The 26836-nt window shown below is 40.8% G+C and overlaps 1 protein-coding gene across 1 annotated transcript in view; it reads left to right on the forward strand.

Moving 5' to 3' along the window:
* LOC116301855 (uncharacterized) overlaps nucleotides 1-26836 on the forward strand; it is a 63873-nt gene that overhangs the window by 25985 nt on the left and 11052 nt on the right. The window contains exons 27-52 of the mRNA XM_031711016.2: nucleotides 265-840; nucleotides 1362-1934; nucleotides 2988-3560; nucleotides 3655-4218; nucleotides 4590-5144; nucleotides 5752-6327; nucleotides 6873-7445; nucleotides 7930-8511; nucleotides 9016-9591; nucleotides 9741-10295; nucleotides 10574-11149; nucleotides 11356-11931; nucleotides 12363-12935; nucleotides 13266-13844; nucleotides 14354-14908; nucleotides 15484-16056; nucleotides 16354-16926; nucleotides 17991-18563; nucleotides 18892-19467; nucleotides 20292-20870; nucleotides 21073-21639; nucleotides 21869-22426; nucleotides 22993-23556; nucleotides 24068-24640; nucleotides 24956-25528; nucleotides 25910-26479. Of these exons, the coding sequence (XP_031566876.2) occupies nucleotides 265-840; nucleotides 1362-1934; nucleotides 2988-3560; nucleotides 3655-4218; nucleotides 4590-5144; nucleotides 5752-6327; nucleotides 6873-7445; nucleotides 7930-8511; nucleotides 9016-9591; nucleotides 9741-10295; nucleotides 10574-11149; nucleotides 11356-11931; nucleotides 12363-12935; nucleotides 13266-13844; nucleotides 14354-14908; nucleotides 15484-16056; nucleotides 16354-16926; nucleotides 17991-18563; nucleotides 18892-19467; nucleotides 20292-20870; nucleotides 21073-21639; nucleotides 21869-22426; nucleotides 22993-23556; nucleotides 24068-24640; nucleotides 24956-25528; nucleotides 25910-26479 (14841 nt within the window). The remainder of the gene's footprint in view (nucleotides 1-264; nucleotides 841-1361; nucleotides 1935-2987; nucleotides 3561-3654; nucleotides 4219-4589; nucleotides 5145-5751; nucleotides 6328-6872; nucleotides 7446-7929; nucleotides 8512-9015; nucleotides 9592-9740; nucleotides 10296-10573; nucleotides 11150-11355; nucleotides 11932-12362; nucleotides 12936-13265; nucleotides 13845-14353; nucleotides 14909-15483; nucleotides 16057-16353; nucleotides 16927-17990; nucleotides 18564-18891; nucleotides 19468-20291; nucleotides 20871-21072; nucleotides 21640-21868; nucleotides 22427-22992; nucleotides 23557-24067; nucleotides 24641-24955; nucleotides 25529-25909; nucleotides 26480-26836) is intronic.

A 26836-nucleotide genomic window follows, 5' to 3' on the forward strand; every position in this document is an offset into this window, starting at 1 on the left:
TGAACCATGCTTTTGCAGCGTCTCTTAGTTGACGAACATCATGGCAGATGTAAATAAATTCTTGACTTTTGTCTACACGAAAGAAACTACGGTTACGGACCTCAGTTTTGCTTATCAGATGGTTATCTATTTTACAATAATAATGATTATTTATATCCATGTTATCCATCCTATCCATACTTGCTTTTCAATTAAATTTCACCTCAACTTTTGACTAAATGTTAATTTTTTGTTTCTACTTTTCTTCTTTTTGTACTTCCCAAGGAGCACAGACATGCCAGTATCCTGTAGACATCGCCTTCATCCTTGATTCATCAGGGAGCATCGGCAGAAAGAACTACGTCAAAATAAAGTCATTCGTTTCCAGCATTGCGCGTACATTTGATATCTCGCCAACTGGATCCCACGCAGCGGTAATTCTCTACAGTAACGACGCCGACACAGTTATTAACTTTAACCAACAAACAAACATCAATGATTTCTCTCGCGCAGTTCAAAGTCTTCCTCATCAAAAAGGCAAAACACGAATCGACCGCGCTCTCCAAAAAGCGTATCAAGATTTGTTCGGTCCCGGTGGAACAGCGCGCAGAGGAGTCCAGAAAATTGCCCTAATTCTAACTGATGGCGAACAGACAAAAACACCAGATTCGATTGAGTTAGATGAGGCTGCGTCGCCTCTTAAAAGAGAAGGCGTCTACATGATGTCGGTCGGAATAGGAAAGTACGCAAATAGAAAGGAACTAAGATTGATGACGGAGAGCGATGACGATGTTATCATGGCCAGTTCGTTTGATGATTTACAGGAGAAGGTGGTGTCTTTTAAGAAGAAGGCTTGTGAAGGTAAGGGATAGAGCATTGCGTAGTGTTCCATTATCGTATGATGAAGACTTTTCTTTCTGAAGATCAAGTCGTTCAGAATAGACCAAATCAACTTGGGTGTGATGTTTGTTTTCCAGACCATTTTATTCTCTTGAGAATTAGATTGCTTGTTCTTTGCATGGTTTAATAGGCGAAAAAGTAATAATACTCAAGGGAATTACAGATGTTCCCATATGGTAAAACAATGGATTTGTTATATTTCCTATTCTTATATTCTATTCACTGTTGGATTCTAGTATTATTTTGAATGTGTTATGAACAGAGAAAACACTGGTGGGCATCTTGTCACATTCCTTTATGAACATTTGAAAAATACTTGCTTTTTAATGTGAGGTCTTCAACAAGTCTGTTGCGTAAACGGTATTCAAAATGTCCAACGTTTATAGACATGGCAATATTACTGTAACTGTACTCTAACTTGTGGCATTTAGTATTTATTAACTTATTCATTCTTTGATCGTGTTTTTTTTGTGACACGAAAGGGCCAAGAAAACCAACCAACGCCAACGCTGATGTCATATTTCTGGTCGACTCATCCTCGAGTGTTAGTCAATCCAATTACAATCAAGAAAAAGACTTCGTCAAACAGATATCCAAGCACCTCAACGTTAAACCTGCAGGATCAAGAGCTGCTTACGTAAGCTACGGGGACCAACCAAGAACTGTCTTTAAATTCAACGAATATAGATCTTCCGCAGAATATGAAGGATTAGTTGATGGTGCGCCTTACGTTGGGGGACAGAGAAGGATGGACAGAGCTTTAGATGCTGCGAGCACGCTTCTCCTGGAAACAAGACCATCTGCACCAAAGATCGTTGTTCTTTTAACAGCTGGGAGACAGTCGCTCGGTGTTAACACAAGGTTAATCGACGAAGCTGCTGCTCGCCTTCGGGTTAAGGGTGCAAAGACGTATGTGATTGCGATTGGTGCGGGACCGAATAAAAATGAAATCGGGGGAACCGTTGATCGACCAGAAGATATAATCCCAGTCAGATCCTTCAACAATTTAAGGTCAAAAGCATCGCCTATCTCTAGAGAATTGGCAGGCGGAACAGGTACGTTTACACCCCGCAGTTTCAGGTTAACCGACAGCACAATATGTTCGACTTCTCATAAAATACAATGGCAGCGGGGCAATAGAGAAGATTGTGTATGACTTCGGCACGGCCATGGTATAGAATTGGCAACATTTAAATTCTTTCTCAATAGTACGCTCGGAATCGTGAAATTTACAGTCGCGACAAAATAGGGTTTTGGAAATTGTGACAAAGTAAGTTTTTTAACGTTTCCGTGACGGTTGTCGGAAAACACAGATGGCGCGCGCCTATAGAATGCCACTAAAACGCCTCGATTGACGTCCACCAAACCCTACTTCGACGCAATGCGCATGCTATAGAGAACGACTGTGAGCTTATTACAGAACAGAGCGCGGAATAGCTTATCTGCTCAGAAGTCTGCCGCAGTGCTTATGCGTGTACGAACTGCAAAAGGTTTTCACAGTAATGCAAAAAAAAAGTCTTTCTATTTAGTTACTCCATACAGGTATACAATACCCTGGTGCAATACGCTATATTATTATGTAGTTAGTATATTATTATGTAGTTAATGTTATAACAGTTATTTTATAATAGTGAACGGAGCACAGTACTGACGGCATGCGCGCGCGCGAGGTTCAGCTAGATCCTGGGACCTTCTTTCTTTTTGCGTAAATATATTCAATACCGAAATTAAATTAGTAACTATATAATAAAACGAATAAAACAGCTTTTCCCGTGCTCCGTTCAGTAATAAAGTACTTAGGAAGCGCCGAAAGCACTCAAGAAGTGTGAGAAGCACTCGCCTACGGCTTGTGTTTCTCAGTTACACTTCTTTCGTGCTTACGTCACTTCCTGCGTGCTTTATTACTGAACGGAGCACGGAAAAAGCTGTTTTATTTGTTAAATATGCTGCATTATAATGGCATGCTATCTATTATTATATAACATATAGTAATGGCATGTAATAATTAGAAGTATAAGGCGGTACAATAATATGGTACGATACCACGCTGCAGTACCAATATAATAGTGGACGTTTCATGGTAGTTTGTCACGTTTATTACTTTACAGCCCCAGAGATAGATTCATCCTGGTCTGCTGACGTCGTCTTCCTCATTGACTTCTCAACCACCGTTAGCGAAAACGACTTCATAAAAGAAAAGACAGCGGTCAAGACTATGGCCAGACATTTCAATGTATCTCCAGGAAAGTCCAGAGCATCGGTGATTACTTACGGCAATAGCAACATACGTGCAACTGGCTTTGACGACTACAAAAATATTCAAGAATTTGATAACAGAGTAGAGCAAGCTCCAAGAATTGGTGGACGAAGAAGAATTGATCGTGCACTGGAAACCGCCGTAAGCGAGCTTCTCCGATCAAGACCAACTTCTAGAAAAATAGTGGTTCTTCTGACATCCGGTCGAGAGACTCCAGAATCGGACACAAAACCACTGACTGAGGCCTCAGAACCACTTCGAAGACTTGGCGTGCAAACGTATGTGATGGCGATAGGTGGTAATCCAAATGGACAAGAACTCCGTCCAGTTGTTGGTCAGCCTGAGGATATATTCTTCATTGAAAACTTCGATAGCTTGACTACAAAATCAACACCAGTTGCGAAGAAAATACTTAAACGATCAGGTAAATTTGCATCCTATTTTACATGAAGGGGGGTTTGATACTTTAACTTGCTCATTGTGACTAATTTATTATTATTTATTTATTTATTTTGAAGGCGATAAGCCCGGACCATTCAATGGAGATGTCATTTTTCTAATGGACTCGTCTACCCCTATTAGTTCTCTTGAACACTTCCACGAGCAAAAGCTCGTCAAAATAATATCCAAATACCTCAATGTCGCACCAAACAAGTCAAGAGCAGCCGTCCTTACATATGGATGGGATCCTGAAATCGTCACCGATTTCGTAGGATATCGAACGGTGGCAGACTTCGAAAGATTTGTCGACAATGCGGTTTCTAAAGGAGGACCAAGAAGAATTGACAAGGCTTTAGACGAGGCCGTCAACATTGCCAAGTCAACAAGACCTGGTTATCCAAAGATTGCTGTTTTGTTGACAGCAGGACGTCAGAGTCCTGATGCCAAAGACCTACAAGAAGCTGCACAACGCCTAAGGGACCTAGGCATGAAGACTTATGTTATAGGAATAGGTCAACAGCTAAATAAAGGAGAACTACAACCTGTAGTTGACAAGCCAGACGATATATTTATGACTGATGTTTTTAATACCTTGCAGTCCGTAGCACGACCAACAGCACGCAACATGGTGAGACGACTTGGTAAGACCTCTTTTTTTTTTCTCGAAAACCCGAGAAACATGGAAACTTAGAAAACCAATGTATCTTGGGACGTATTGCTCCCTTCCCCTATATTCCCACAAAGCGCAGTGAATCTTGCAAGGCCAGACAAATATTCATAACGTCCTCCTTATAATGAACTCTGCATATATAAATGCTCACAATGGAATACTCAGTGTATTGCTTTATAAAACTGTTTCGGAGTCTAATTCTGTAGTTGCTGCTTTAAATCTGTTTGCAGGAGTGCATTAATAACAGATTTCGAATGCGTATACTTTTTTCACTTAAATGTGCAAGGACACAGCGTTCATACCCTCGATCAAAATAGTTTAATTTATTCATCTACTTTTCAGGCGCTCCGCTCAGTTTTTCAGCAGACATCATATTTGTTGTTGATGCGTCCAAGGACGTCTCCATACCCGACTTTAAAAGAGAGAAGCAACTTGTTAATTATCTTGCAAGACTGTTGAACATCAAGCCCCAAGGCTCAAGGGGCGCCTTGATAACGTTCGCAGATTCTCCCAAAACAAATATAATTTTTGACAGCTATAAAGATTTACCCGACTTCCAGACACAAGTAGGCACCTCTCCATACATCGGAGGTGCAAGGAAAATAGATAGAGCTGTCAGATCTGCTGCTGAGTTGATGAAGCGAGCGAGACCCGACGCCTCGAAGATTGTAGTTCTACTAACTAACGGAAGACAGGCTCCAGGAGCGGAAGGAATGAGGGAAGCTACGAGACCTCTCCGAGAACGTGGGGCGAAGACATTTGTTGTTGCCGTTGGCTCTCAACCAAACTTACGAGATTTATCTGGAGCAGTTGACAAACCTGATGATCTAATGAAGTTTGCTGACTTTGACGCGGTTCTTCCAAAGGGGCCAGATATTTCACGACATATTTCATCAAGTGAGTCTCTTATTGATCTCTTAACCTTGGGTTTCATGTTTTCCCATTTCAGATCACGAGTCATTCTTTCGAGAATAAGATTCTTTGTTTTAGTTGTATTCATATTTATATGTCTTCTCATGCTCAACTGTTAAGCAAAGAAATGACCCTCTTGGGAATGGCACGTGGTATGAAACTAGAAATGTTACGTCCAAGGTAACTTTATTGGACCTTTTTCATAAAACAAAATATCCTTTCAATGGACGGAACTTTATTAGACCATGACTATTTCACATCCATTGAAAGGACCTTTTTCATAATGCAATAGGTCCTTTCACTGGATGTGAACTCCATCACAACAGAAATATTTTGAAACCTTTGAAAGGACATTTTCGACTACGAAAAAGGTCCTTTCAATGGATGTGAAATAGTCATGGTCTAATGGAGTTCACATCCAGTGAAAGGACCTATTGCATTATGAAAAAGGTCCTTTCAATGGATGTGAAATAGTCATGGTCTAATAAAGTTCCGTCCAGTGAAAGGACCTATTGCATTGCATTATGAAAAATGCAAAGAAAAGACTTCATTAATCCGGGTATACTTATCATGGTTTTACATTTTTTTACAGGCATTCCATCGTGCAGTGCAGTAGTCGACATTGCTTTCCTCGTAGATTCTTCTGGGAGCATTGGCCGGAAAGATTATGTAAAAGTAAAAACATTCGTCGCTGAATTCGCCAAGAATTTCCAAATTTCTGTGTCAGGATCTCGTGCTGCTGTTATTCTTTACAGTAACGACGCAAAGACAGAAATCTCCTTCGGTGACCACTCGAGCTGGGACGCCTTCAACAATGCAGTTCTCGCCTTAGAACACCAAAAAGGCCTCACAAGAATAGACCGTGCCTTACAGCTTGCAAACAGGGATTTGTTTGGTCCTGGTGGGTCAGCGCGTAGAGGAGTGCAGAAGATAGCTGTTGTACTAACAGATGGAAAACAAACTGTTAGTTCTGACGCTCAACCGCTTGATCTTGCATCGGAGCCCCTGAAGAAGGAGGGTGTATACATTGTTGCGATAGGTATCGGTAAAAACGTTGATAGAAAAGAACTCAGGTTAATGACGGAGAATGACGCAGATGTCCTTGTGGCTGATTCGTTTGATGACTTGAGAAACAGAGTTGATAAATTGGGAAAAAGTGCTTGTGAAGGTAAGTTATCTAGTTTTGCGGTCTCGGTATCACAGAACGAGAACTAAGGTCCAAACGTCTTTATTTGCATGGAAGTAGGATGACTGAACCTAGTGCTTCTTCAGGAGACACCAAAAATAACCGTTAGCCTTCAGCAGAACGCTCACCTTATTTTCATATAAACAAGCCTAAAAGACTGAATATTTCAGTCAACTTCTTATCCTTCAGGGAAACCGACAATAGTCTAGTGTGATGGAGGATCGGTTACGCAATTTAAAAAATCCCCTAAGGCCCACCCTTTGGCGGGAATATAAACCGTCTTTGGTCTTGTCCTTCTTACTTTTGTACTGTTTGCTGTAAACTGAACCTTTTGTGTTGTTCATAAGAGCAGTTTTGTTTGTTTATATATATTTCTCTTTATAATATAATGTTTGTACTACGAGGTGCAGCCAAGGATACAGTCACGACAATCTGTCTATTCCCTGATTCATTGATCTCAAAATCTGGCTTTAATTGCCCAGAAACACCAAGTTTCTTTTGTTTATATTTTGCTTTATCACTTTTAGAACCAAGGAAGCCAACCAACGCTAATTTAGACGTTTTGTTCTTGGTTGACTCGTCATCTGACGTCAGTAGAGAAAACTTCCAACTAGAAAAGCAATTCGTGACAAACATTGCCAGAAGCCTCAACATCGTCCCTGGCCAATCACGTGGAGCCTTAATAACTTACGGTCAAAACCCAAGAATCTCGTTCCGATTTGATAGCAATCGAAATACTGCAGAGTTTGATAGACTGGTTAGCTTAACACCCTACGTGGGTGGAGCTAGACGCGTTGATCGTGCACTCGGCGACGCAGCTGATGTAATTAGGGAATGTAGACCAAATGTTCCGAAGGTGGTTATTCTTCTCACAGCTGGAAGACATGCTTCTGATCCTGGCGCAAAGTCCTTGGACGAAGCCACTAAACCCCTTCGTGACCTGGGCGCAAAAACATATGTGATAGCTATCGGTGATTCTGTTAATAAGCCTCAGCTGAGACCGATCATTGAAAGACCTGAAGATATTATACCAGTGGATGGTTTCAATAGACTTCGTCCTCTTAGTCCATCTATAGGCAGAGAAGTCGCAAAAGGCGCAAGTAAGTAGCGACCCAAATTATTTCAGTTCATACGATTTCGTATTACTGAATGCTGCATAATGAGTACCGCCAAGAGAAACTACTTAATTATAATTTAGGATGGAAGGCAAAAACGTATTCTGTATTTCAATATTCAAAAGTGCAATATTTGTTTGTAGATTTTGTTTTCCTTCTCCACCTCCTCCTCGTCGTCATCGTCATTGTCGATGTTATAATTATTTCGCGTACTTTAGTTTATTTGTTTATGAAAAGACGCTTATATACTTCACCTAGAGAGTACTAGTCAACGTCAAGAGTTAGTGCTAGAAATATGCTTCCGGTGTATTAGGGTTTTTCAAACAAAAGCGGTAAAAGGCCCACTCTAACGAAGTGTGATCATAGTATTAGCCATGACAATCGGGTCTCTAAATCCAGACCGAAGTTAAATAACATTTTTTCTTTTATAAAAGGAACTTAAAAGTTGTAATTCCAATTTACTTTGCAGCTACAAAGAAGGCTGAACCCCCAGATAGAATAGTTGCAGATGTTGTATTCTTAATGGACTCGTCTTCCTCTACCGGAAACAACAATTTTAGAATAGAGAAAGAATACGTGAAGTCTCTAGCTAAAGTACTGAACATCAGGCCTGGAAATTCCAGGGCAGCTATAATGACCTATGGTGATACTCCAAGACTTGTGACTAAATTTGATGGATATAACACAGTAAAGGACCTTGAAAATCTGATAGATGGCGCTCGGTTTGTTAGTGGTCCAAGAAGAATAGACCGAGCATTGGAATATGCATCGTCTGTTCTTAGTGAAGGAAGAAAAAATGTCCCTAGAATAACTGTACTTCTAACAAGTGGTCGACAACCCTCCCTTCCCAATGGGAAGACGCTGGAAGCAGCTTCTCAGCCTTTAAGAGACATTGGTTCTAATACCTACATCATTGCTATTGGAGGAGATCATGATAGGACAGAATTGAGACGCTTAGCACAGAAACCTGCTGATGTGTTCTTTGTTGATTCGTTTGATCAACTTCAAACAAATATTAGACCAACTGCTCGACATATTGCTAGAAATTCAGGTGAGTTCGTGCAGAGCAAAGCCGCCATGCTTATGACCTCTTATGAAGTTATATTTTTTTCTTGGCCTTGAATATCTAAGTGATCGATCGCATTTTTGGGGGGGTTGGCCTAGGACCACCTTGAAATGCGAAGGGAAATGGGCGGAGTCCCTTTTTGAGATTTGCGAACTGGTAAAATTTCTTTCAAATAGTGAGCATCGTTAGCCCTTGGAAAAGTTGTTAATAATGTTAGCTTGGATGGTAAACAAAAAACTGGCGAGGTAAGTGTTATGGCACCGTATACAAATGATCATTGTATGTTGAACACCGTATAGAAATCACAAATAATGAGTACTCGTTGGTTATGTTATGGGATAATGGGATAGGAAGATGTACTCTTGATTTAAGTACACCTAACAGAAAAAGTATAATGTGTATCTGGATCAACAGAAATTTGCTCAGCATCAAACATGTTTGCAAAGCTGAAAATAATTATAAATTATTTTCACTTTTATCATTCTTCAGTAATTCGTGAGTTGAACCCCTACGAAACAGACGTTGTCTTCATCGTGGATTCGTCCAGCCGTGTTCCACAGAGAAGTTTCACAGCAGAAAAGAAATTCGTAAAGTCTGTCTCTCGTCTACTTAACGTCTACCCTGAAAAATCTAGAGCAGCTATAGTAACTTATGGCAACACAGCTTCAAGAACCGTAGACTTTGGTTCCCCTTCAAGAACAAGGGCCGATTTTGAGCGTGAAGTTGATGCAGTTTCTTTAATTGGCGGTGAAAGACGTATTGATAAAGGGTTAGAAAAGGCAGCTGAAGTTCTTTCAGAAGCACGACCAAACGTTACTAAGGTTGCCTTGCTGATAACTTATGGTCGGCAATTGTCTTTGGCAGACAGAAGTGAACTTGAAAGAGTTAGGAAGCGTATCCGTGATGTTGGTGCGAAAGTTTTTGTTGTGTCGATCGGAAACGAACTGAGTACGCAAGATTTGCTTTCGTATGTAGATAGAAAAGAAGATATCATTAGAATGGATAGATTTGAAGTCTTGGAACCTGGTTCCCTTCCAATATCCAGACAAATCATGGGAAATTCTGGTGAGAATATGAACAAATTACATAACATTTTTCCTAATGTGGAAATGTTTGTTTCAGAAACGATTCAGTATTCTTAGGTGGATTAAAAAATGAAGTGAACATGAATGGAAGCTAATCAAACTATGATTATTTCCTCTATTTTTTCACAGGAATTGCCCCAAGTTTTGAAGCCGATGTGATTTTCCTAGTTGATTCCTCTTCAAGAGTTTCACAGTCGAATTTTGTCCGACAGAAGGAGTTTGTCAAACATCTAGGACGACAACTGAATATCATGCAAGGAAGATCACGTGGAGCTCTTGTCAGTTACGGTAGCACCGCACCAATATCGTTCTCCTTTGATAACTACACGACGGCAGAACAGTTCGAGAGGAATGTCGACAGAGCACCATACATGGGTGGCAATAGGAGAACAGATAAAGCCTTGGAAGCTGCGCGGAACCTGATAGCAAGTGCAAGACCACACTTCCCGACACTCGTTGTGCTTCTTACCGCCGGACGACAAGCTCCTGAAGCTGTCTCTCTCGTATCCGCCGCTCAACCTCTTCGCAGGCCTGGTGTTGATATTTACGTCGTGTCTATTGGATCTGAAACAGATGATTCTGAACTCAGACAAGTTGTGAGAAGGCCCCAAGACTTGATCAAGATTGAGGAGTTCACTGACTTAAGACCAAAAGTTCAAGACGTGGCGAAGACACTTGCCTCAAGTGGGTATTTGTAATATCAAGAACATTCTTGTGTAACTCATTTTGATCAGCCCGGCATAGCCAATGGACTACATAAATTTGTCCTCGGACGTTTTAACTTTCCAGCGAATGGAGCACAGCACTTGCAACGTATATTTTTTCACTCAATCCATGTGTATATATGAGTTTCCAGACTGTTTAAGGTCATCTTGTTCATACTTTATGTTTTAACCAAAACTAAATACAATTGTTCAATTATTTCACTAGGCACTAACATTTATCAACCTTTTGTGTTAAAGCTCCTGTGTCCTGCACCGCTCCAGTAGACATCGCCTTCATTGTTGATTCTTCGACAAGCATCTCAAGGCAGGACTACAGTTTGATGAAAGACTTCATCGCGCGGTTTGCAGCTAAATTCAACGTCTCTTCCACCAATTCTAGAGCGGCTGTAATCCTTTACAGCAGCAATGCTATAACAGAGATCAACTTCTATGATCACAGTAGCTTCCAGAGTTTCAAGGCCGCCGTAGAAAGATTACCACAACAGCGTGGAGCCACAAGAATGGATGTCGCGCTTAATAAGGCGTACAGTGACTTGTTTGGTCCCGGAGGATCAGCTCGACGAGGTATCCAGAGGATAGCATTGCTTGTAACAGATGGAAGGCAAACTAGTGCTAGTGATGCTGTCTCACTTGATAAGGCATCACAACCTCTAAAGGAAGCAGGAGTACACATAATTGCAGTCGGGGTTGGTGGGGATGTTGATAAAGGAGAGCTAAGAGCAATTGTGAAGAAGGATGAAGACACTGTCTTGGCAACCTCATTTAATGAACTCTTGAACATGGTTGGATCTCTTGTGCAGCATGCTTGCGAAGGTAAAACAAAAATAAATACAAAGCCGGACATTCCCTATAGAACTAAAAATTATATACCTTCTCAAGCCGAAACAAATAAGTTGTTTTTGTTCATGACTTGTACTCCCACTTAGTTGATTTTTTATTCAACCAATAAGCATATAAGCAAAACACGATGTTTTCAAGAACTTTCTGAATATTTTCTTTTCTTATGTTTTGGTTCAAAGGATCAAAAGAACCGCTAGACACAGAAGTTGATGTGTTATTCGTGGTAGATTCGTCTTCCACAGTACCCAGAGATGACTACAAAAAAGAACAAGAATTCGTCACGACGATGGCTCGTTCACTCAATATTCCCAACGGAAAGGCACGTGTGGGATACATCACATACGGTAGCACAGCAATGGTGCCATTCACTCTCGGCAGTTATACGGACCTAAGCGACTTCGATGATAAAGTATACAAGGCTATCTATGTAGGAGGAAGCAGACGTATCGATAGAGCGCTAATCATGGCAGGAAGAGAGCTGCAGCGAGAAGGAAGACAAGGTGTCCCAAAGCTTGTTGTTTTGTTAACGGCAGGTCGTCAGTCGCCAGCTTTAGATGCAGTGTCTTTGGAGCAAGCTTCTAAGCCTCTCCGTGATATGGGTGCTAAGACCTATGTTATAGCTCTTGGAAACCAGCCAAGTACTCAAGAATTGACACCAGTAGTGGACAGACCTGAAGATATACTTTCTGTCCAATCGTACGATAATCTGCGACCTCGTGCGCATCCGATTGCTTCTGACATAACAAAAAGGATAAGTAAGTTCTAAAAATTTGAAATTAAGATCTTTGTCTCGATTTGGATTTAATAATTTTGCATTTATCTTCTTAATCGCCTCAAACTTTGAATAACTACTAATAAATGCAAAAAGGTCACGCTAACATTTTCCCGCCATGTTGAATGATAAACTTGTATGCATACTTACTTCAATAGAATTAGTCACCTGAAAAGCTGCAAAGCTGGGACCGGCAAGGAATATAGGTAGATACATTTTTCAATCCGCACTTATGTTCACCTCCTGTCAGTATGCTCAAACTTCAGTTTGTATCAACAGCTTTAGTTATTCGATATGAAATGTTTCCCATGATCCTCGGCGGTCTCAGCTTATTGGGTTTTGGTAACTTTATTTTAAAATAAGTATCTTTTAAGGAATAGATGCAATAATTTTTATGATTAATATATATTTCAGGTAAAAAGGCTCCAAAGCCAGTCGCATCTGACATCCTATTTATTATGGATTCTTCCTTCCTCGTGAGCTTTGAAGACTACACACTCGAGAAGACCTTCGTTAATAACATTGCAAAGGCTTTAAATATTGCTCCTGGAAAATCTAGAGGAGCGGTGATAACCTACGGCAATAGACCCATCCTTGTGGCAAGATTTGGTGATTACAATACACATGAACAGCTTAAGAGTGTGGTTGACAGAGCTCCGTTTCCAGGGGGAGTCCGAAGAATCGATCGAGCATTGGAAGCTGGTTCTACTGTCCTTCAGCAATCAAGACCTGATGTCCCTAAAGTAGTTGTACTTCTAACATCCGGGCGGCAGTATCCGGCCTCTGGAGCAAAATCTCTAGACGAAGCTGCCAAACCACTGCAGGACCAGGGCGCAAAGATGTATGTCATTGCTATTGGTAAAGAAACAGACAGTACGGAACTAAGGGCCATCGTTGACTCGCCAGACAAAGTAGTAGATATTGATAGCTTTAGAGGACTTAACCCACAAGTTCCTTCCATCGCCAAAAAGATCATTGAAGGATTGAGTAAGTTAAACGTAATTGTAAAGTGATGGCAAATCAAATTGTTCACTTTCCAGATGAACAAGACTTTGTATGGAATATCTCAAATGTTTGTCAAATTTCATCCATTTTTGTATAGAACTTATGCAAAAAAGTGGGGCCCTAATTTTTATAAAACAAATGCTTAATTATTGGAAGGTTATCAGTTGAGATACCATGAGTGATTTAGTAAACATGCAGTTTCAAAGTGATAAGGCAAATATCTGTAAAAATTACGAGCAACTGAAAAATGCCAAAAACATGAGGCTAGTCAGCTTGTATTTACGTACAATATTTTTGTCTTTATTTTTTAAGCCGATCCTGTGATTAAAGTTGATCCTCTTGATGCAGACGTTGTCTTCTTGGTGGATTCATCTTCTTTGGTTAGTCAGCAGGATTTCACAAAAGAAAAAGACTTTGTCAAGCAAGTAGCAAGGTATCTCAGTATCACTCCAGGAAAATCACGTGGATATGTTATCACTTATGGAGACAGGACCGAGGACGTAGTCCGATTTGACAGCTACAGGAGCACGCCAGAGTTCGAGAGAGCAGTAGACGCGGCGCGATTTATAGGAGGATCAAGGAGAGTTGACCGTGTATTGGATTCTGCGAAGAATGCACTTTCAAATGCTAGGCTAGACGCTCCAAAGATTGTTGTTCTACTGATAGCAGGGCGACAAACTCCTGCAGCAGATGCTAAAAACCTGGATGAAGCAGTTAAACCGTTGCGAGACCTTGGTGCAAGAACATACGTTGTTGCTATCGGACGAGCTCCAAGCAAACAAGAACTGCAACCCATTGTTGAGAGGCCAGGAGATATTATTGAGGTGGTCAGATTTGAAGGACTTAAGTCAACAGCATATCCAACAGCTAAAAGTATCGTAGATCGATCAAGTAAGTAACCCAAGGCAAAAGTATTCGAGATAGTGCAGCGCAATTTTGAAGAGGGATTCTTGACGGCTCGTCTGGTTCTCAGTTTACTGTGTTTAAATTTTTTTATTTGAAATTCTTTCTTTTTCATCTTTCCTTTATAATCAGAATTCCAAACTGCAAGAAAAAAATACGCCCCTCCCGAATGGAATATGTTAGCACGATTTATATTATATAGAGACCATTCACTTTTAGAATGTTAGCTAAATATGTTTCAAATAGTTTTATTTGCAGCGCATTTATACCTCTTCCAGTATTCATACTCTTATGCAAGAGTTTTGCGCTGCCAAACAAGCTTTTACACGCCTTATTTGGTAAAACCAGCCGGCATCGCATCGAAATGTTTCGGTTTAGCATTTGCAAAAACCCGTGCATAAAAGTATGCAAATATATTAAATGTGGTCATACTTTTGATCGTTGCGCTATAAGAAAGTCTGCATTTTGTTGATATTAGCAATCTATATTTTTTTCAGGTGTTCCGCCTTATTTTGATGCAGACGTAGTCTTTTTGACGGATTCGTCAAGTGACGTCCAAAACAGTGACTTCAAAACCCAAAAGGAGGTTACAAAGACTTTAGCAAAACATTTCAACGTTCAGCCTGGTAAATCTCGAGCAGCTCTTTTCACTTACGGGAGCACCCCATCTCTACAATTTCAATTTGATGGTTACAAAACCATCTCTGAGTTTGAAACCAGAGTCGATAGAGCCGTTCCCGTAGGTGGTAATCGACGTATAGACAAGGCATTGGAAGCCACACAAAAGCTATTCAAAGTGTCTCGGCCAAAGGTTCCTAAAATCATAGTGGTTTTCGTATCAGGAAGACAAGCTTTTGGTTCAGATGACCTCAATGAAAGGATTGCCCCTTTACGCAAAGCCGGTGTTAAAACATACGTTATCGCTGTCGGTAGCGCACCAGATACGAATGAACTAAGACCATTAGTTAGCACACCTGAAGATATGTTTATCATTCCTAGTTATGACGGTCTGGCTCCTAAAGGGCCAGCGGTAGCCAAACATATTGGAAAAAGTAAGTTAGACTGTTCCTATGTTGTAGCTGAACGTTTAACGCAATGCGCTTCATTGCCAAGCTGTTACTTTCCATAAAGCATTACAAGTAAGACGCTGTGACACAAGGCAAGGCTCCTGGCAAATTGTCTCGCATGTTGCAGCTTGCGGCAAATATTGCGAAAAGTATAATCAGGTTACTTCTCGCATTAATAGCGGCAAAAGACATTGCTTTATAAGTTTGACTTTATCAGGCAGCTTGTGTGTTACGATTTGCATTGATAGAAAATAGTAATAGCACAGTATCCAAGTCCTTTGCGGTCGCATGTGCGACACGTGGCATGAGAAATTCCCTACATTCGTAGCATCTCCTCTAGGTGCAACTACAGTGCATTCTCTTATTTCCGCAAAATTATGTGAGTGACTTATGTGACGTTCGTTCTGGCCCAATTGCGGCGCACTCTTTATCTTGCGACAGAACGGAGACAAGTTGCAAAGAAGCATTACAATACCTAGTCCTTGTGAATTCCTCATTCCTCAGAGTTTCATAACGTAGTTATTTTACTAATCTTACGTTCCCTTTTTTTGAATTACAAGAATCGGAAACTTGCTCGCACGTGGCCGACGTTGCATTTATCGTGGATTCGTCAACTAGTAGCAGAAGGAACTACGAAAAAGTCAAGCTGTTCATCTCAAAATTAGCAAGCACATTTGAAATCTCGCCCACTAAATCCCGTGCTGCAGTCGTCCTCTACAGCTCTGACGCACGGACAGAAATCAACTTCAACGACTACACGAGTATCAATGATTTCTCAAAGGCTGTTCAGAGTCTTGGATATCAGAGGGGGCAAACAAGAATCGACAAGGCTTTACAACGTGCCCATGATGATTTGTTTGGCTCTCGAGGTACCTCGCGTCGAGATGTCCAGCGAGTAGCAATTGTCATAACCGATGGACGACAAGCACAAGTTCCTGATGCTATTCCCCTTGACAAGGCTGCCAAACCGTTAAGAGAAGAAGGGGTGTATGTTATTGCTATTGGGATTGGTTCAGGAGCCGACAGAAACGAGTTGACGCTGTTGGCTGAAGATGATGATGCTGTTTTTATGACCGATTCCTTTGATGGAATGTTAGGAAATATGTCATCTGTGTCATTTACGGCTTGTCAAGGTGAGTCACCGATACCATTCATTGTAATCTAATCGTATATGCAATTAACTTCAAGTGAAGTAGCGTTCTGAAGACGGATAGGAAAAACAAAAGAATTATGTATATGATAATGAAAAGACCAGGTTTTATTAGAAGCCCACCTAAATCCTCAAAGTAATATAATAACTCCTCTGATTTCATGTTACTACAACGACTTCCTCCCTCTTTGGAAAATACTGGATCCCCCCTTGACCCGAGATCAAGATCAGAATACGATTTCTATTGCCTAATGTGTTTGTTATTCTTTGAATGATCCAGGTCCTAGAAAACCAACAAGTGCAAACCTAGACGTGGTGTTCGTGGTCGATTCTTCCAATCCCGTTACTAACGAAGATTATATCAAAGAGAAAGAATTTGTGAAATCGATGGTGAACACACTCAACTTATCACCTGGTAAGACCAGGGCAACGTTCATTACCTACGGTGAAAACCCGCGGGTTATCGTGAAGTTTGATGGCTATCGTGATGAATCAGGTTTCAACAGCTTTGTCGATAGAGCTCCCCGTCAGTCCGGTAGAAGGCGAATCGACCGCGCTTTGGACTCCGTTGCAAACGTCTTACGAGAATCTCGTCCAGGTGTTTCAAAAGCTGTGGTTCTTTTAACCGCGGGAAGACAGACTCCTGCTCGCGACGCAAAAGCATTAGACGACGCTGCCAAACCTCTTCGCGATCTTGGCGCTAAGACATATGTCATCGCCATTGGACGTGAACCTAGCAGAGTAGAGCTGTTACCAGTCGTGGACAAACCCGAAGATATTTTTTCGGGAGTCACATTTGATGGGCTGGCGTCACGTGTCACACCAATCGCAAGAATTGTTTCACATGGAAAAGGTTAGTTAAATTTATTAAATTTTAGTATCATACTACAACGATTGCAACGATTGTAAAAAGCAAACTACAGATATCATGTTGATGGTGCGAAAATAAAACCTGTCGTATAGTATGTCATCCTAGTTCCTATTCGTGCAAGAAAAGAGCGATCCTGATGCTAATCTTCTGCATCCGTGGGTACTGCATGGGTGGCGTACGTTGCTGACGTGTCGTCTTTCATCGCTGCCAGTCCAGTTATATATATAATACATAAATATAATGATATTTAGATCTTATTAACCGAGCGGGAGTTCTGTACGGGATAATCTTGACCGAGGTCGGAATACACAGACCGAGCGCAGCGAGGTCTATACCCGACCGAGGTCAAGATTATCCCGTACAGACCGACCAGGCTCGGTTGATAAGAGTTTTATTATATGACCACTTTTCATTGAAAAGGACAAAATGTTTTCGCCGTAAGATTAATATGTGATCGGACCGATTAATACCGGAGAATCTAGACCCGTCCGCGATGCGATCTATCCAATCAGATTGCTCGATTTGCTAGTGTCCAGGCTCTGAGATTCACGGTCATATAATAAATTATTATATATAACCGGTTTTCTCCGGGTTCTCCGGTTTCCTCCCCCAGAAAAAATCAATATGCGAGTTGAGCGTTGTGTGCATAGAAAATTGAAGGTAGTGGTAGTGGGTGTGAGTGAAAAGTGTCCCCAATAGGCCCTTTGCAGCTAAGCAATCACGTGCTTATTAATTCACTGAGAGCAAATGAATGACATTTTGATTCCCATGGGTGAAATTTACTGGAGAGCAAACAAAATTTCTACAACCTGTTTTGAGATATCGTAATAAAACTGCATTTCGTAACACACTGGATACACATCTTTTCATTCAGTTCTTTACGAGTACCTAAAAAGAATCACCAATTTAATCTAAAAACATAAATTTTGCCGTCCAGTACAGACACGTGACCGTTAACTGCAAAGGGCCTATTAGTGTGAAAGTGGTACGAACGACTAGATACTCAAATAAAGAGATTTATTTATATTTTAATCTATTCTTTTCAGCTTCACCAACACCTGAAAAACTAACCGCCGATATCCTATTCCTTATCGATTCCTCCGCGTCAGTGTCAAATCTGGACTATCAAAAAGAAAAAGACTTCGTCAAATCAATGGCAAAGTTTCTCAATGTATCTCCCGGCAAGTCCAGAGCAGCAGTGGTCACCTATGGAGAAAGACCCCAACTTGTGTCAAGTTTTACATCCTATCGTTCTTTGCCCGAATTTGAGAGATTGGTGGATAGGTCTCCCCAGATGCGAGGGGAACGAAGAATCGATAAAGTACTTGAAGCAGCCCAAACAATCCTTAATAGTGCAAGAAAAACAGTTCCGAAAATAACAGTTCTTTTAACGGCAGGAAGACAGTATCCGGCCGTCGATGCTAAATCATTAAAAGAGGCATCTCAACCGTTACGAGATCTTGGTTCAAAGACTTTTGTCATCGCTATAGGCAGACAACCAGACCAACAGGAGCTGCTCCCAGTCGTCGATCAGCCACCTGATATATTCTCAGTAATTTCTTTTGATGCTTTAAGAACACAAGATAGATTAATCGCCAAGGAAATTGCGAAAAGACCAGGTAGGTATAGCAAAATCTTTACTCTTTGTATTTGACGAGTTTTTATACTCATGCATTGAGCGTCGGTGCCCATATAACCACATTACAGCTGGAAAACAAATAACCCACTGAAACCAGTGGCTGGAATTGGAACACCATTTTCACGTTAAGAAAACTTTTCCCAGGTGAAGTTTATTACTCTAATCTGACAGATCAAATTGATACGGGTAATACAAATAAACAGAGGTAATACGTTTAATTATAAAAGAAAGATTTAAATCTTATTCAAAAAAATATGAAGTACATTTTTTTCAGTTAAACCAAATATTTTGTATAATTGATATCGCAGAGCCCAAGGTTGCGCCTGATTACATCACAGATGTCCTCTTCCTTATTGACTCATCCTTCGAAGTTAACAACCAACAATACACAGTAGAAAAGGATTTCGTGAAATCCATACTAGACTCCTTGAACGTTGCTCCACAGAAATCTAGATCTGCTGTAATAACCTATGGCGACCGTGCATCTCTAGTCGCAAAGTATGATTCTTACAGAACCACTCAAGGACTGAAACGTATGATTGATGGCGCTCAGGCTGTTGGTGGTGCAAGACGAATTGATAGAGCTTTGGATGCAGCCTCTGCAATGATTTCAGAGTCAAGAAAAGATGTTCCAAAAATTGTTGTCCTATTAACGGCAGGACGACATACCCCTGCTCTTAATTCAAAGCAATTGAGTGTTGCTGCTGGGCCGTTGAGAGATAAGGGAGCAAGAACCTTTGTCGTAGCCATTGGCAGAGGTCCAGATAAGAATGAACTTCGTCCGATTGTGCAAGAAGAAAAAGATATCTTAACGTTTCCTTCGTACGAGGTTTTAAAGCCACAAGCTCCATATGTTGCAAAAAAACTATCAAGTACTACCGTGGGTAAGCAACTATCAACTTGCCTGCAACTGCAACTGTGTTGCTGTTTATGCTGGAGATATAACTATTTCAAAAATGGTTGTTGGAGCCAAAGGCGATAGGCGATAGGAGATATGTCATTCCAAGATCCAACAATAGCTAAAATGACTTGTGCTTCTTATATCATTATTCTCGTCAAGAACGAGAAGGTTGCTGCTAAGATACCCAGTGTTGTTTGTAGTCGACGAAACTATGTTAAAGGCATTGATAATTCCTGTTTATGATAAAAAGGTAAATTTTACACTGTGAAAAAATGAAAAAACTTACCGACGCTTCGGACGCTAGTCCTTCGTCGAAGTAAAAGATAAAGACGTGGTAGTAAGGAGTGTTTATATACTGAGAATGAGACAAAAGAAACCAATGAAAACAAGGTGGGCGAGGAAACGAAAGAAACACCTTGTTTTTGTTTCTTTCGTTTCCTTGCCCACCTTGTTCTCATTGGTTTCTTTTGTCTTGTTCACTCCTTCAGTTTTTTTCATATTTTCACGGTGTAAAATTTACCTTTTTATCATTACTGTTTCATTAGAAACTTACACTAACTTACACTTACGCAGCTTACACTAGTTTTCAGCTAGTTATCTCTTCTAATTCCTGTTTAGTTGTATGCTCACAATTCATTTCCTCCTTTCCATATTGGAATAACCTATCGCTTCTTTCCTTTGGTTCCGACAACCCTTTTTAATATAGGTGTATAACTTCAATCTTTCGTAACAGAAGAGAAACACACACAAAATATAGTATAAAATAATATATAAGATTATTTCTAATACAACCACTTTCAATTGCAGTTGAAACAAAACCTAAACCAGTCGACCCCAATTTCAAAGCAGATGTTGTATTCCTGGTTGATTCGTCCTTCTATGTCAGCCAGCCAAACTTCCAAATCGAAAAGGATTTCGTCAAGTCATTTGGTAAGGCATTGAACGTGGAACCAAGCAAGTCAAGAGCATCTGTTATCACCTACAGTTCCAATGCACAAAGGGTCTTTGGTTTCAACGATTACACTAGCACATCACAATTTGAGAGCCTAGTGGACAGTACACCTTATCTAGGTCGATACAGGCGAATGGACATAGCCATTGAAGAAGCTGACAGAGTCTTGCAACTCGCAAAAAATGATGCTCCCAAGATAGTCGTATTGTTGACAGCTGGACAAGATGTTCCTGCAGGAAGATCCTTGGAAGAAGCCGTCAAACCTCTTCAAGGGCGTGGTGCTAAGATCTTCATTGTTGCTATTGGCGACCAACCTGATGTTGCATCTCTTAACCGTGCAGTAGAGAAACCAGAGGATGTTTTCAGGATACTAACATACAGTCAACTTCCTACGCGAGTAAATGATACAGCCACCAAAGTCGTAAAACGAGCTGGTACGTGGGACTTCGCAGCTTTTCAATTTAAATTAAATGTTGTTTTTTTTTTGTTTTTTGCTTGTTTGTTGTTGTTGTTGTTGTTGTTGTTGTTGTTGTTGTTGTTGTTGTTTTCTTTCTTTTTTTCTTTTTTTTTTTTTTTTTCTGGCTAAGAGTAATGAGAGTCAAAGTTGTCGGAAACATTTTATTTTCTTCATTTTAGGATCAGCAGTACCGGACAGTTTCTCCACCGATATAGTATTTTTGATAGATTCTTCATTTACTGTCACTGTGGATGATTATCTGAAGGAAAAGGAATTCGTCAAAAGGCTGGGAGACATACTAAATGTAGCTCCTGGGAAGTCTAGGGCGTCATTGATATCCTACGGCACAAACCCCGTGCGTGTTTTCAGCCTTGGACAGTACCAAACAACTAAAGATTTCAAGGACAGAGTAGATAGAGCACCTACTTTAGGAGGTTTAAGACGAATTGACAGAGCCTTTGCAGAATCAGCGAATGAACTAAAAAGGTCCCCAGACGGTGGGTCTAAAGTGGTCGTATTACTTACTGCTGGAAGACAAACACCAGGGGCCCAGGAGCTTGGAAGTGCTTCGAAACCTCTACGAGACCTCGGTGCAGCTGTTTATGCTGTTGCAATTGGCAGCCAGCCAGACAATCAAGAGCTTCTTCCCGCCGTTCAAAAACTTGAAAACATCTTCCGAGTCCCTTCATCTTCTGAACTGCCAAATATCTTGTGGGCAATATCAAAGAATATATCCGAAACGCCAAGTAAGACTAAGAAAAATTTTGCCATTACTTTATGTCATATACTTGATGATTATGTTATTAAAGCCGACTTTCAAAAGTACAGGGTATTGATATTTGTGAACACCATGTGTTTTTGGGAACAACGGTCTCGTGATTTGTTTAACGTATATTGTCAGTATTGACTGTGCTGTGTGCAGCGTGCAATCACTCATGCTCTTACAAAATCTAATCTCTTTTTGTTCGATCATAGGACCTACGCCAACAGATTTCAATGCAGACATACTTTTCATCATGGACGCTTCAGTCGACCCCAGAGACTACAGCAAGGAGAAGAACTTCGTAAAAGAGCTGGCAAGGCAAATGAACATTGTACCTGGCAAATCTAGGGCCTCTGTTTTAGCATACGGCACAAGTCCTTATCTTATTTCTAAGTTAGGAGGCTACACATCTATAGCTGACTTTGAGAGACTAGTAGATTCTGCTTTAACTTTGAGTGGTCCTCGACGCATCGATTCTGCATTACAAGTTGCACGTCTAGTATTTAACGAAGCGAGACCTAACATTCCAAAGATAGCTGTGTTAGTCACGGCAGGAAGGCAGGATCCAAATGGACCAAGACTCGATGCTGGTGCTGAGCGTCTTAGAAGAAGTGGGGTGAAAACATTTGTAGTCGCCATTGGAAGCACACCCGACTCTCGCGAACTTCAACCAGTCGTCGAAAAGCAAGAGGATATGTTTAGAATTTCTTCTTTTGACCAGTTATCACCCGAGACTCGTTCTGTGGCTGAGAAAATCATCAACCGCAAAAGTAAGTAAATTCAGCCTCAGGTAATGCACAAATGCGCACACATTTTGGACACACGAGTGGCGTAGCTTTCGCTTCTCATCAATGTGACCCGAGTTCGAATCCTGCCGGGTTCGGTGTCGCATGTGAATAGAGTTACTAGTTGGTTCCCTCCTGTGCTTCGAGGGTTTTTCTCCCTCCACAAAAAAAATCAACTTCTAAATTCCAATGGCAATTCAGTGGATCAATAGCCACTCAGTGGAAATGTCACTGTTAACTCCCATTAAAAAAAACACTGATCTTTCATTCCTTCTAGCACTAGAATATTGGTTGGTCATTGGTTATACTAAAAAACTGTTTAGCTTTTGGGAATTGAAAATTCAGACAAATCTGTAGATCCCTTTCCTTGATCAAATTGAAATTTAGCTATTTTGGTTTTTGAACAAATAGGAAAACGTACAGGGAAATTATTGGCGAAGAATTAATCTAAGAAAAGTCAGATTGTTTGTCACACATAACAATTGTTTTTGCTACTCACTGAAAGATTCCTTTTAAAAGTTTGACATCATTTTTTTCTGTTTTGTCATCAGCTGCTACAGTTCCATCCGACTTCTCCGCAGATGTTGTTTTCTTAGTCGACGGTTCTCTGTCTGTCAGCCAAAACCAGTTTGACCAAGAAAAAAGCTTTGTTAAGTCCATGGCAAAGACTCTCAACCTCTCTCCATCTCAGACAAGAGCTGCGTTTGTAACTTACAGTACACTTCCTAGAACCATCGCACAACTTCGTGGATACACAACCCAGCAATTTAACCAAATCGTTGACAGAGCTCCTGTACTTAGAGGCACGAGACGGGTCGACCTTGCCATTGATGAATCAGCTAGAATTCTAAAAACCAATGGACAGAAACAAAAGAAAATAGTGGTTTTGCTTACCGCAGGCCGTCAAACCCCAGGAAGCAAGTCTTTGAGAACAGCAGCACAGCCACTTCGAGACATCGGAGCTGATTTGTACGTCATGGCTATTGGATCGCTAGTGAACATCGAGGAATTACTGCCAGTTGTTGACAAACCAGAAGATATCTTCCGAATTCCTTCTCATGAAGTGTTGTCGGAGCAATTCAAGCCGATATCGGCAGAGATCGCAAAAAGAGCCGGTAAGTTTAACTTTACTTGTTGGATCTAGATCTAGAGCGCGTGTGTGTTTGTCATATCCCTATCATTGAGCCTATAAGAAAAAGGAAACAATGTTCAAGGGAATGTTATTCGGCCTAAAATGGGAAGGCCTTAGCAGTATCCGTTGTATATTTACTTATTACCGAAAAATTGAACAAGGAGTAGAAGCTTGGGTGTTAAAATCATATGCAACTGGTGCAAAGCAGTATGGCTACCTGTAAGACGACTTCTCGATAGGCGCGTAACGTTGTCCATGACAATAAGCAACTTCAGTTCTGTGTAGCTTTAGCTTCAAAATCCCGTAATATAAGGGGCATTTATAGTCTAGGTTGGTAAAGGGCGCACCTTCGAGCGTTTTATACATGAGTTACTGGCTCGGGACAATTGGGCAACCACTCTTCGAGTTTTCGAAGTAAAATATATTGCTTTTACCTACCTTTACCTTTTACTGCAAAAATTACCGACATGTTTCACAACCTTTTTTAAAACCAGGAACCAGATCGTTGGTACCAGAAGACTTCTCAGCTGAAATAGTATTCCTAGTCGATGCTTCAGTTACAGTTACTGCATCAAACTTTGAACTCGAGAAGGAATTCGTTAAAACGGCATCAAAAAGTCTGCAGGTCTCTCCAGACAAGACCCGCGCAGCTGTCATAGCATACAGCAACAACATAGAAAATGTTGTTGAACTCGGAAAATACCAGACTTTGGCTGATTTTGAGTTCAAAGTAGACAGTGCAAGACTTCTTGGAGGTGTAAGACGAATGGACAAAGCATTGGAAAGCGCTGCAGATACTCTTAAGAATTCTCGTCCAGGCGTTCCGAGACTGGTTGTATTATTGACCGCTGGACAGCAAATTCCAGGCGCAAGTTCACTAGATAGAGCAGTCCAGCCATTGAGGACGCTGGGTGCCCAGACTTTCGTTGTAGCCATTGGCAATCAGCCAGATACTCGAGAACTAGAAAAGGCCGTAGAAAGGCCTGAAGATCTGTTCAGAGTGGCAGGGTACGAGAAACTCCCTGGTGACGCCAACCGCATCGTTATTATTCTTTCTAGAAGAGCAAGTAAGTTATAAAAAATTACATAATATCACAGATTTAGCATGATTATGAAAAACCTAACTCTACGGACTTGCAACGCAGTGACCGTAAAAGTTTCTTGTTCTGAGCATTAGATTGGATGAACTCACTTTCGAACGAAAAAAAAAAACGATTGTCGTCAATTCCGTACCGTGTCAGTAAGCCAATCGTAAGCGTTTCACAGTCATAAGAAATCTGCTCTATAAGCTACTGTTTTATTGCCTTTCCGAATGGTTTCTATTGACTGTGTTAACTGTGTTCATTCATTTTTTTTTTTTTTTTGTCTCTTTTTTTTTCTAGGCGTGCCACAACCAAAAGACTTTACTGCAGACATTGTATTTATGATAGACGCTTCTTCGTCCGTCAATCAAAATGATTACAGAACAGAAAAAGACTTTGTCAAAGCTCTCGCAAAACTGTTAAATGTTGCTCCGGGGAAATCCAGAGCATCGCTTGTAACCTATAGCAATGATCCAAGTGTGGTTTTCAAGCTCAACGGATACAGAAATACATTGGACTTTGAACAACAAATAGACAGGACACCCTTGCTAGGAGGATCAAGAAGGATGGACAAAGCTTTAGAAACCGCGGGAACAATTTTGAACGATGCCCGAAGAAATGCACCCAAGATTGCAGTTTTGCTAACAACTGGCAGACAAACCGCCGAGAGAGATACGAAATCACTTGACGAAGCAATAAAGCCATTAGATTCTGTTGGAGCCAAAACGTACGTTATCGCTATTGGCAAGAAGCCAGACATCCGGGAACTTAGTCTGGCGGTTAAGAAGATAGAAAATGTAATACAGGTGTATTCATTCCGAGATCTTCTTGCCAAAATACAACCTGCAGCGCAAAAAATGATCAAAGAAACTCGTAAGTGCAACAAAGTTTTCAATCATAGATAGAGTGAATGCCAAATACATCTGTGGGGGGGGGGGGGGGATATGTATTGTCTAATTGCAGCTATTTTGCTGTTAGTCTTGTCTAAAATAGTGGATGTTATTGGAACAGTGTTTATGAAAACCACTCTAAGCGCTACATGGCTAGTAATTGTTTCACGGATATATGGTGTGCACTCTAAGTAAATACTTATGCCACAACACGTTAAGTCGTGCCATGACTTTGATCAGCCCAGAAGGTGTGGCTAAATTTTTAAAGTTTTCATCTTTGCATAATAAATACTTCAATATTGGTAAAGTGTTTCCGTGTGTTTCACACAATTATCAACCAAAACCTTTTTGCTATTCGTTTCAGAATCTGCGATTCCAGAACCACTTGATGCAGACATTGTCTTCTTGGTGGATTCGTCTTCCTTCGTTAGTTTTAGCAATTTTGAAAGAGAAAAATCCTTTGTCAAATCCTTGGCGCACTTCCTTAATGTGAACCCTGGAAAGTCAAGAGCATCTGTAGTTTCTTTTAGCGCGAGTCCACAGCTTATCTTTAAATTCTACGATTATAGATCTCAAAGAGAATTTAACACTTCGGTAGATGGAGTGCCGTACCTATCAGGAAGGTCAAGGAGAATCGACAAAGCTCTAGACGAAGCTGTTAATATCTTCAAAGAAGCTCGACCTGACGTAGCAAAGATCCTAGTTCTTCTAACATCTGGTGCCCAAACCCCTGAGCAAGGAGCTAAAGACCTACAAACTGCCTTTGAGCCATTGCGCAAGCAGGGCGTCAAGAATATGATCATTGCTGTTGGTAGTAATATCGATGGGAAAGAGTTTGAGAAAATTTTGGATCAACCAAAAGATCTGTTGAGAGTGAATTCGTTTGTGTCTTTGCTAACTCAAGGGAAAGATATCAGTGATAAAATTACTATGAGTAAGTAAAAAATGTAATGAATATTGCGAATATGATGACTGGCTAAATTTCATGCTTGGTTTACTGCTGTTTGAAAGATTTTGGAGTCGCACTCACTCTCGTATTCTACATGCGGAAATGGAAAGCGCTATTTTACCTGTTTGTGCGCTTACTGGCTAAAAAGTAAACAGGCCTAACCCAGTGGCGGATCCAGGAGTGCGGGGTTCCATGGAACTCCCCTTTTTGTGAGATCTTGTGAAGCCAATCGTAGAATGAAATTGGAACCCCCTTTTGTGAAGCCAATCTTACCAGCCTTTTTTCTGCGCGTAGCGGCCATTTTGAACCCCCTTTTTAAAATCCTGGATCCGCCACTGTAAC

This window comes from Actinia tenebrosa, unplaced genomic scaffold, assembly GCF_029948245.1.
Source record: "Actinia tenebrosa isolate PJP-AT-01 unplaced genomic scaffold, QUT_ActTen_1.0 PGA_scaffold1__47_contigs__length_23844297, whole genome shotgun sequence".
Taxonomy (NCBI): Eukaryota; Metazoa; Cnidaria; class Anthozoa; order Actiniaria; family Actiniidae; genus Actinia; species Actinia tenebrosa.